Here is a 12536-nt window from a genome sequence, read left to right as displayed (position 1 = left end):
TCGCTGTCACATCATTAGGTAAACATTACAATTTACTTGTAAACCCTACTTCAACTGTTGTAGAATAAATACAATAAATATACAGGATGGAAGTAATATAACTGTGCAGTTTTAACAGCTTATTCCTTGGATATAGTACAATAAAATATTCTAAAACAATTCATTCATAATGTTTAGCCCAAGGGCTGATCTTTCACTGCAAACCCAGCATTCTCCAGTCTTTCCTATTTTCTGCTTCCCTCTTTGTCTCTCACATAATCCATATATCTTAATGTCGTCTATCATCTGATATCTTCTTCTGCCCCCAACTCTTCTCCCGTTCACCATTTCTTCAGTGCATCCTTTCTTCTCAACCAGTGACCCAACCAATTCCTTTTCCTCTTCCTCATCAGTTTCAGCATCATTCGTTCTTCACCCACTCTTTCTAACACAGCTTCATTTCTTATTCTGTCTGTCCATTTCATACGCTCCATTCTTCTCCATATCCACATTTCAAATGCTTCCAGTCGCTTCTCTTCACTGCGTCGTAATGGCCATGTTTCTGCCACATACAATGCTACATTCCACACAAAGCACTTCACTAGTCTCTTCCTTACACCATGTCAGACATCTCTGTACTCAAGTTCTTTCTCAATAGCCATGGCCCGCTCCTGGAATTCGCTGCCGCTGGAAATCAGGGGTAGTCTTAGTCCTCAGTCGTTTAAAATTAGGTTGCTTAGAAATATTTTAAATGCACAGAATTAGTTTTTTTCAGATATAATTTGTATTTATTTATTTATTTATTATTATTATTATTATTATTATTATTATTATTATTATTATTATTATTTTAAACAGTAATTACTCCGTTCTTTCCATCAGTACTAATATCTAGGTAATTGTCATTGTCTCAATGTAATCCATGCTGATTATACTAATTGTACTATTCCTTTAGTTGTGTGATTATATTTATATGTATTCATTCTTCTCTTTTAAGTTAATACTTATATACCAGAATGTATTTTCCTGTTTGTGGTTATGTTCATATATTCAATCTCTCTTTTTTTATTTTATTTATTTTCTATTATTATTATAATTATTATTATTATTATTATTATTATTATTATTATTATTATTATTATTATTACTTTTAAGTTAATACTTGTATACCGGTAAGTTATGTATTTTTCTGTATGTGCTTTGATCGTGGTTGAGTGGAAGAGAAGGCCAGATGGCCTTAACTCTGCCAGGGATAATAAAACTATTATTATTATTATTATTATTATTATTATTATTATTATTATTATTATTATTAGACCGAAATGAACACTTTTCTCAGAAAAAATAATTTTTCCCTCACAGCTGTGAGCGGTATAGGATGAAGAAAAATGCAAACAAGACGAAGACCATGGTTATCGGAACTTTTGAATATTAAATGAGGCAGTAGAGCAAGTGGACAGCTTCAAATACTTGCGGTGTACTATAAGCAGTAACATGAGCTGCTGCTAGGAAGTCAAAAGGAGGATAGCAATGGCAAAGGAAGCTTTTAATAGAAAAAGGACCTCTGGAAATAGAACCAAGAAAGAAACTGCTAATTTGCTTTGTGTTGAGTGTGGCATTGTATGGGGCAAAAACTGGACATTGCGACAAAGTGAAGACAAACGACTAAATGCATTGGAACGTGTGAAATGGACAGACAGAATAAGAAATGAAGTTTGTTGGAAAGAGTGGGTGAAGAAAGAATGATGCTAAACTGATTAGGAAGAGAAAAAGAAATTGGTTGGGTCACTGGCTGAGAAGAAACTGCCTACTGAAGGATGCACTGGAAGGAATGGTGAACGGGAGAAGAGTTCGGGGCAGAAGAAGATATCAGATGATAGACGATATTAAGATATATGGATCATATGCGGAGACTATGAGGAAGGCAGAAAATAGGAAAGACTGGAGAATTCTGGGCTTGCAGTGAAAGACCTGCCCTTGATTGAATGAATGAAATGTCAACACTATTAAGTCGATAAGTACTATTCGTATGATACAGATTTTTACTATTGTTATTAGAGACTGCTAATGAATGATTTACCATTTTGCAGTTTCTAAGGGGTGATTAATTGCCCTATATCGCCAATATGCCAATGTTAAATTTGCTTATACAATGACTCATTACCTCAGGAACTACTATAGATATCATACTGAATTTTTTTAAGGATAAAGATACAAGGTTTCTAAGCAAACTGTCGCAGAATTAAAAAAAAATACAAGTTGCGAGAAAAAAGATTAGGATTTTTTAATAATGTCCATTTATTTTGCTATTTTTATGTTAATGCCCCAATTTCTTAGGAACTATAAATGATAGAACGAAGACATTTTAAGCATAACAGCAATGCAATTATGAAATGGACGCACATTAAGTAATGTATCCCTATTACTTTCATCAGAAAAACAAATTTTATATAAAAATAACAAAATAAATCGACATTTTCTTGAGACATGACACCCTTCTTACCAGACCCCTCGCCGTCGACGTCCACGCGCCATCCGTATCCCGTGTTGACGATGCGGCGCGTATTCTCGGGCACGTACTTCCAGCTCAGAGGCTTCGACGTCAGGGACGTGTCCGACGCGGCCAGTGACGTCACGATGTCCACGGGGGACTGACGACTGCCAGCAGCCGTTGGGAACTTCTTGGCCCATGTGGAGGGTCCTGCAACACATAAATTTATTATTATTTTTATTATTATTATTATTATTATTATTATTATTATTATTATTATTACTGTTAATTTTAACCTGTAGAAACATGTTTTATCCTTACGTTGTTGCAATTACTGTACTGTACTTGGCAAATTACGAATTAATGACAATAATTAGCAATGTTGCCAACACAAATTCAGGGAAAACCGCCAGACAAGAACGAAATTCCTCTAAATTCGAATAATTTCGAGGGAAAAATTGTTCCGGGGCTGGGCATCGAACCCGGGACCTTTAGTTAAACGTACCAACGCTCTACAAACTGAGCTACCCGGCAACTCTACCTGACATCGATCCAATTTTTCCCTCTATATCCACATACCTCAAAGTGGGCTGACAACCATCAAGCAACCAACATTGAGTGCACACTAACTCTGTGTGACTTAAATTGTGGTTTTCTGTTAACGATGCAAATCAAGCTTTCAAATCAACTTCACAGGGAATTATACCTGAAAGCTTGATTTGCATAATATACGTCACTGTTCGTTAACAGAAAACCACAATTTAAGTCACACAGTTAGTGTGCACTCAATGTTGGTTGCTTGACGGTTGTCAGCCCACTTTGAGGTCTGTGGATTTAGAGGGAAAAATTGGATCGGTGTCGGGTAGAGTTCCCGGGTAGCTCAGTTGGTAGAGCGTTGGTACGTTTAACCAAAGGTCCCGGGTTCGATGCCCGGCCCCGGAACAACTTTTCCTTTAAATTCCTTCACCGTGTTAGGATATGCTGTCTACAGCTAATTTGAACATCATCTGTGAGGACAAGTTTCAGTTTGTCATTGGTTGTACATGTGGCAACAGGGCATTTTCCGTTCTCATTGAGGCTCGTACCCATATACAGCCTGAACGGTGCATTCTACGTTGACAGTCCAACCCCATTAGATTGAAAACAACTAATCAACAACGTTCCCCCTTTTCCGTTTTTCGCTATCTGCAAAAATACAGTTTGTCAATGGCGCCGGACTTTTGAACCACTCTGTATATACGATTGAGTTTACTAGCACAATTTGGACCCCTAGTGTTCGAATCACTCTGTAATATTGCTTGAACAACCAAATGACTTGAGCCTGACTCAAAATGTAATCAAATCTAGAGCAGTGGTAACTTTATTTGTATTAGATTTTTCGTTTCCTTCCTGTTGATTGCCGAGTGAGGGAAACTGGAATCTTGGCCTGCGCGTTCCCCTGACCTCACCCTTCCTGACTTTTTCGTATGAGGGTACGTGAAGGCTATTATGTAAGCAATACCGGTAGAAACAGTATATGAGCTTACTGAGCGCATCTTTACAGCGTTCGATACAATACGAGAGGAGCGTAGAATCTTCCAGAGAGTAAGACAAAACATGGATCGTTGTTGCATGCTATTGACGAAGTTGGCGGTCGTTACTTTGAACATTTGTTGTAAATGTGAAAGTCAATAAAGTTCTTCAAATTACCCTGGTGTTTTATTTAGCCTACTGAATGCGTAGAAATTTCGCCATCACAAGAACAGAAAATGCAACATCTCACAGTGCTGTAGATACTACAATTCTCATTTCCGGTCATGAGTTTCTTGGTGAAAAATCTTCCATATCAACCTCTGCATCCTCCCAAATTTTGAAAAGGTCGTTCAGTTACATCCTGTATAGTCAGATGTTCTTAAATGTCATTCCAGTTATATGTTTATGCTCGACCATGCCAAAATGTAGTAATTATACACCTGGTAGTAGCCCTTTAATGTACTTCATTAAAGTATACCTATTCATTATAATTCAGTTGTTCAGCCAATGAGAAATCACCTTTGTACTGATTGTACTATTATAAAACCGCAAGTATCGATTATTCTCGGATATGCAATCGAAAGACAATTAGAGAAAAGTCACGGAGGCTGGAAATCCAATATTGTCGCAGAAGGTTATGTTCTGTTACTATAATAATTAGCGTTAATTGTAAATAATATTCAAATAAATTCAATTTGTCATCTCGTTTTTCAATTCTAAATAAATTTCCAGGTTATATCAAGCCTAATGTTCATGTTATTCTCTAGATTATATCAAGGTCAATGGCATCAATACTTTCGCGTCTGCGCACATCTCACAATTCAGGTCAGTTCCACTCCTCACTTACATAACCATAACATGAATACTTCTGAATAATTTCAAGTTAGAAATATGGTCGAGCATAAAATGTCGTACGAAACTTGCCTATAATGGTAATTAAGACGCTCGTATGAAAATTATGAAACTCGCTTGCCCTCGTTTCATAAAAAAACATACTCGCGTCTTAATTACTACCATCATAGGCTCGTTGCATAATGTACTATTTTCTCACTTAAGCGTTTTTTCCGCTTAAGATCCTATAAAAGCGTATAAATGAAGTTTTACTGTACATTGAACTAGTGGACGTATTGTGCAGTATATTGAACCGCCATGTTTTATGAAGCCCTGTGACACGCAGGTAAGATTTAGGACGGTTCTAGAAACGTTGGAATTAATAAAGAAGTATCATAAGCTTGCATGTCCCTCCTGCAGCAACTTGACAGCCCTTGTCCGTCAAACTGACGCGTCCTTCAATAATTGAATTGTCGCTTTTTGCGCTGTCAGTTCGATTTCCAGCGTAAGCAAAGTGCGACAAACTCAACTGCGCGCCGGGTCCCGTGATCGAAACGGACAAGGACGTAAACTGATAACAAATTCTGTGAAAACGAGGAGGTAAAAGCAATGTACAAACTCCTAGAACATCATAACGTAAATCCGTAGCAATAAAATTGTGCTATCGTGATAATCTGGGGTAGGAGTGATAGTGAGTTGTTGACAAATTCTACCATTATCAGTTGAGAATAAGAAATATTTTCTTTTTCGATTTTTTGCTATGAATTGTAAAGTTTAATTATCTTTACACAAAGAATTATTAATAAAAAAAAAGAAATTGAAATGATAAAACAGTACTAAAGGTACTTGTATGCATAATTTCATGAATTTATCTAAAATAATGTGCAGGCTATGAGGAAAACGAAATTGAAAAACTACGTTACGGAAAATGAACGACAAGCTTACTGAATACCAATTTCTTCCAAGCAACAAGGAGTGGAAGAAATTGGCCAATAAATTATAGGGACATCATAAAAGAGCATATGAGGTCATTTTTGCACTATATTAACGCCATAAACTTTGAACAATTGTAAATATATGTCTCAGTTTTGTAACATGCGTATACACACTCAATAAGCAAAATATTATAATCACTACAGTTACAAATACTAAAAGTGTATATATGTAAATAGAACTAGTTTCATTAACTGAAAGACGCTGATAGTGAAAATTCCAATTACCAAAAGTGTATATATGTAAACAGCGTAAATAGAACTAGTATCATTAACTCAAAGATAGTAATAGTGAACATACAACAGTGAATAACATAAAATAAAATAATAACAAAATGAATATCAACAAAATCACGAAACAGTGAAGCAAAAGACAATGGGACACCAATGAAGAGATAAGTGATAAACAAGTTTCAATAAACCATGAAATATGACTATACGTTATGGGGCATGGTGATAATTAAACGAAATTAAAAAAAAAAAAAAAGCTTACTGAATATCAGAAGTCTTGCCCATATTTTCATGGCCAAGTCTCAAGTCTCATGTTTTAGGTCATAACTCTAGAAATATTACGATATATTTAAACATTTTTTCACCATGCTATTGAGGAAAGTTTATTCAACACAAACAAAAAGAAAAAAAAACTTTTTTTATCCTCCGAAGGTGTATATGCCCTTTAAATGAATTACTTTTAAAGTATCTGTGATCTCAATGTAATGTTTTACATAAATTGTGCATAAAGAAAGCTTTGCAAACTGAATCTTAAAAAAATATAATAATAATAATAATAATAATAATAATAATAATAATAATAATAATAATAATAATAATAATAATAATAATATAAAATGACAGGGGATTTATGGAAATTAAAATGATTGCGTGAAGTAAAAAAGAGAAAGTTACATATATATATATATATATATATATATATATATATATATATATATATATATATATATATACACATACACACAGAGTGAATCGTAAGTAATGCCATTAATTTCAGGTTATTCTTTGAGATATTTCAAACGAAAGTTTAATAGAATTTTCCTCGTTTTTGCTTCTTATACAAGAAAAAAAATTGTTTTATATGAAACATTTCATAACGTGTTTTGGGAAAGCCATTGATTTAATTCCCAATATGCTCAGTCAGTTTAAGAAATCAGTGTATTATGGTAGTAAATGGTTGAAATAATTTTAGTTTTGTCCTTTAAATGAGCAGAAATTTGATCCGAACAAATGTAACTTTTCGTTCTGAAAAGGAATTTTACAGTGTTATATTTGTTAAGATCAAATTTCTGCATATTTGAAGGACAAAACTAAAATTCTTTCAGTCATTTATTATCATAACGCACTGTTCTCTTAAATTGACTGAGCATATTGGGAACTAAATCAATGGCTTTCCAAAAACACGCTGTGAAATATTTCATATAGAACACTTTTTTTTCTCGAAAAGAAAGCAAAAACGAGCAAAATTATATTAAACTTTTGTTTGAAATATCTCAAAGAATAACCTGAAATTAATGACATTACTTACGGTTCATCCTATAATCCATATACTCAATATTTCCGGGCTCTCACCTTTAGAGAGAAACAGAGGTTAAGATTGTTCGAGAGTAAGATGCTTAGGAAAATATCTGGGGCTAAAAGGGATGAAGTTACAGGAGAATGGAGGAAGTTACACAAAGCAGAACTGCACGCATTGTATTCTTCACCTGACATAATTTTAGGGACATTAAATCCAGACGTTTGTGATGGGCAGGGAATGTAGCACGTATGGGCGAATCCAGAAATGCATATAGAGTGTGAGTTGGAAGACCGGAGGGAAAAAGACCTTTGGAGAGGCCGAGACGTAGATGGGAGGTTAATATTAAAATGGATTTGAGGTAGGTGGGATATGATGGCAGAGACTGGATTAATCCTGGTCAGAATAGGGACCTATGGCGGGCTAATGTGAGGGCAGCAATGAACCTCCGGGTTCCTTAAAAGCCATTATTTTGTAAGTAAGTAAACAATCATGACTACTGTGACATCTACTTCTGGACTGTGTGGCTGTTAGATAATTATATAGATAGATGGATTTATTGAGTAATATTATACATACAAATTTTATATTATCATAATTTTATCTAACATCCAATGCACGGATCTTCTGACCGTACGTGCTTTGTACTCGAAACAAGTCCTCCTTTGTAGGTTCCCCCCACCTATGATTACATCCAACTACTCTCTAAAAGAACACACATATTAAAAATGGAAATGGCACAATAAAACACATTATATAATATATCCTAACCTAAAAGACATAAAAATGTACAGTTGGGTGGATACTATTATCCCTTCCTCAGTTCGCGTCGCAAACTTCGACAGCTGCAGCTCTAATCTGTCTCGCCTTCAAGAGGAACAATCCAGTCTTTTGTTCCCATTCTCTATTCCCCATGAGGTCAAGACATGCAAGCGAACTCCTACTCTGACTTAGCATCGAAGGTGGTAGATATTTCCTCCGTACATGTTCCAATTCGACACACAGTAATAAAATATGCTTATAGGAATCATTTTCTTTGCAAAGCGGACAAAGACGCTTCGTTGACAATTTTATTACCCTTCCATGCCCCCAATCTTAGCCACGCTAAACCTGCTCTGCTGTCTTTGTTACAAGAATTTATATAGTCACACCTCCCCCAGTTAAGCATGAGATTTGACTGTAAATGTAGTGAGGCTTTCCCGAACATTGGAGCTCAATCTCTTGCCTCTCGATTGTTCATGTTTGATCCAGATATAGTCCCAATTTATAAGACTGCACAGATTTTAACCTGGAAAACAGTATCATATTTGCTCAAGAACTGGACAGTCCTGTTTCCTGAGGCCTGTCTACAGAACCCAGCTCCAGTTCCTCTATTTTGGACCCCTCTATATACTACGTAGATAATCCCATTTTCGACAGTTGGGAGGCAGAGCCATCCAAATTTTTCTTTGGACTTTGAAAGTGTTAGGGTGATGCGAAGATCTCCATAACACTGTGCCAAGATATGACGTAGGTCATGAGGCTATACACGACATACCATGAATTATACACATACTGTCTGCCGTAACGCGAAGAAACAAGCAATATGAACGTGCCTTCAGCTATATTTCAACGACGGGTTAAAAATTTCATAGTCATACAAATTTTGCAGCTCGGACAAAGGAACACGAGATGTTGAATTTTTAAACCTGTTTATCTGTGCGGGTCTTCTTTCTTATTCCTATCGGAAACGCACGAATAAATCAATCTTCCTTTGTCTAGGGTCGCTATGGTCATGCTATAGGTTTCAAATGATTACGGACGTGACCGTGTCAAGGTTAATGTTACATTCAACTTGTAATGGCATTAAATCAGCGTATAAGAGTATATTGTGTATGATATCAAGCAGAAAATTATGTGGCCCCCACTTCCTAATCACTCTGTTCGCACCTGATCATGGAGCAGTGACCAAAACTCAAGCTGCAGTGATTACATGCGACAGACAGCCTATGAAGTAAGGAGACGGAGGAAAGGTACCTGGCATGAAAACTACAACCAGTGGCGGTTCCTGTACTAACATCTTGATCAATCCCACGGATGAAAATCTCAAGCTTTGCTGTATCAGTAATGTCACTGCTGTCATCAAGAGCCAGTGAATAATATACGATTTTTCTTGCTTCTTTTTTTAATCTTCCTCTTGATTACTATCAGGAATTTTCTAAATTCTTCTCTCAATACTTGGTCGAGAAATTCGTAGTTTTTCAAATTTAAAAACTTCTTATGGACAAGTTATTTAAGCTATTTTAATCATTACTCTTTTTAGAAAATCTGTTCCATTAAAGGGCTTTAGAGCACGAGATATTTCAAACCTCATTAGGTAGGTAACTTCCTTAAATTTATTTATCTCATCTTTCTCTTCCTGGCTATGATTTAAGACATGTCAATTTCTGGTGTTTAAAAATTCGTTGGCACATAATATTGAATCAGGTTTTGTAAAATATCAGCTATTATTAAATGAATAATTAATAAATAGCTACCCTAATCTAAAGATTAAGAAGATTAAAATTTAGATAAAACCTAATAATTTTATCCTTCTAGGGAGATCTAAAAATATCAATATTCATGCACGTACAGAAGAATTATAGAAACACATGCTTAGTGGTCAATAATAATAATAATAATAATAATAATAATAATAATAATAATAATAATACATTATTCAGCGTGGCAATTAATGTTTCTATATAATGTGATATGATATATGATATATTTCGTCACCAGCACTTCTTTACATGTAATGGTGTACCTCTCATTTCTGTACCCGGTGCCACCATTAACATATTATTACAATAACACATTATTTGCAGTACACGCCTACACACATACTCCCAATTTTTATATCGATTGTAACAATGACAGCATCCATGGATAATAAGCAAGCCTGTGGAATGCCATATAAACTGGAGTTTCATTATTTTCGTGTAATATTCTTATTAATGTTGCAAAATAAAAGTATATGAATAATTTAAAATCAATTCATATTTAATAATATAAGTCTTATTTACATTAAAAAAAACTTATCTCAGAAAAATACTTCTCCACTTCTCCATGCTTGTTAAAGTCATCGGAAAACGATATAATTTCGTATCGGCATTCCTTTTCGCAGCCCAGTGTACGTGGCGGACCGAAGTAAATAATGACGGTCTACTATCATTTCCAAAAACATTAGACTCACAGATAACATTTTTTTCTAGGGAAACCACAAAAGTTACAGAAAAAATTGTTATTAGACATTTTTGTTCAGTAATTTATGCTCTATGCTTTATCACTAGCATTTTTTTCGGGAGTTTATATCGTTTACACCCTGTGTATTATTTTTTTATAAAGGCAACGCTGCCTAAAAGTAGTGTTGAAACGTCTGAAGGCCAAACAGCTTTAGGTTTTCAATACGGAACATCAATGTACTAATATTTTTCACGAGAAATCCCAACAGAATGTTGTGTTTTCCCACGACGTTTACACACTGTATTCTAGCCCGAACTTTCATCTTGCCCATAGAACTGCGTTATGTTTCATCGGTACAAATCTGTAGCCCCGAGGTCTCCAAAAAGGGTATCGTCATTCGTGCTCTCGATGCTGCCCGCCGAACACAGTGTGCTGTAAGGCTAGAGAAGGGGAAGAGACTCGTACCTCAACAGATGGGAGCGATCAGTGGGGGCTCGCGGCAACGGTCTGCTTATGTTTACAAATAATAACATCAAAAGGATAACAAATATCACACGTTTGTATATTATTTTGAAATACTATGAAGCTGGAGCCCCGTTTGTTGCTATTGACACAAGCCATTGCAAATTCAACCTCTTCTGTTCTATAGTGCCTTTCAGTACCTGGAAAAGATCTTCTCCAGTTATATTTTGTAATTAACATCTAGAAGACATTCAGACACAGTAAAATGTTCATTAACTCCTCGGATGAAAATGGCTAGGTGAGCTTTGTCATTTCTATCTGTGCTTTCGTCCAATGCAAGTGAGTAAGCTACAAACTGGTTAATTGTGGTTTCGACTTCAGATTCAATTACATTTACAATCTTGAAATTCCTTCTCTGAACTGTAATTGGAAACAATTTAATTTTCTTAAACTTTGACTTTGTTCTGGACACAGTAGCTTATTTTAGTAACGTCCTGTATGCACGATTTTATAAATGATGCTTCTGTAAAGGGCTTCAGTGATTTTCCAATATTCCAAGCTAGAACACAGCTAGCAAGAAGCTTTCTCTGTTTAAGACTGAGGACACGTGTGTGATTTGTGTTTGTATTTTCTTATTTTATATTTATCAAAATATTTGTGGGCCTACGCATTTCACCCAAAATGAAACGAAAAACATATGTTTGTTATGCGGAACTGAATGTAAACGTATTGTAATATACTGATTGTTATGTATAACCAGCAGTTATACAGATAGCCCCAAAATAAATTATTTTCACATGTCCAACATGCCTGTAATTGTATGATATTCTTTTTGAAGAGTCGAGTATTGTCGTCGCATATTGAATTTTAACACACGCTTAAGAATTTTCGAACAAATTAAGCATTTCACATTCTCCGCATTAACACAAAAAATTTCTCTTCCTATTCATCCTTGAATGTACTACGTCCATGATTAGAAGACATTGTGAAACGGTGGAACACTCCGACCAACATAATGATAATGGCAGTCCGCCACTGCTCTTCGTTTGCGCATAAACATTGAGTACAGTACAGGTGGGGATGGGTGAGGCGGAGCGCGCTCATTACGTACTGGCTTCGGTTCCGTTCAGGGGCTTACTCGCGAGTACGCTTTTGGAGACGTCTGCTGTAGACCATAATAGCGTGGGATAACTTACCCTAAATCTGTGTCTAACTTCTCTCTCGTTGACGTGAATGGGAAATTTTGAAGTCTCGCAAACAGTAGTGACTGCAATGTACACATGTCTGAGATAAGCGATGTCATACTTGCATCACTTAAAGTGATTCAATTTGTGTTTGACGAGATTAGCCTGCACTCAGGATGTCATTCTGTACTGTCAAACATTTCTTCTATATTTTATCTCCATGTTGAAGCCGCTTTTTTCTTGTTTCCAATTTATCAATCTTCAATCAAGTGTAATAATTATGAAATGTTAGCTATCTACATTGTGACAACGTCAATATGTATATTTAATTTCAGAGTGTATCATACGATATA

General features: G+C 35.5%; 1 protein-coding gene across 1 annotated transcript in view; it reads right to left on the bottom strand.

The window, feature by feature from the left end:
* Positions 1-12536, bottom strand: part of CAH1 (carbonic anhydrase 1) — a 304545-nt gene that overhangs the window by 16637 nt on the left and 275372 nt on the right. The window contains exon 2 of the mRNA XM_069846433.1: positions 2483-2680. Within this exon, the coding sequence (XP_069702534.1) occupies positions 2483-2680 (198 nt within the window). The remainder of the gene's footprint in view (positions 1-2482; positions 2681-12536) is intronic.

Source organism: Periplaneta americana, chromosome 2, assembly GCF_040183065.1.
Source record: "Periplaneta americana isolate PAMFEO1 chromosome 2, P.americana_PAMFEO1_priV1, whole genome shotgun sequence".
NCBI classification, from domain to species: Eukaryota; Metazoa; Arthropoda; class Insecta; order Blattodea; family Blattidae; genus Periplaneta; species Periplaneta americana.
Note: the sequence above shows the minus strand (reverse complement) of the source record. Positions and strands in the feature narration are given on the sequence as shown.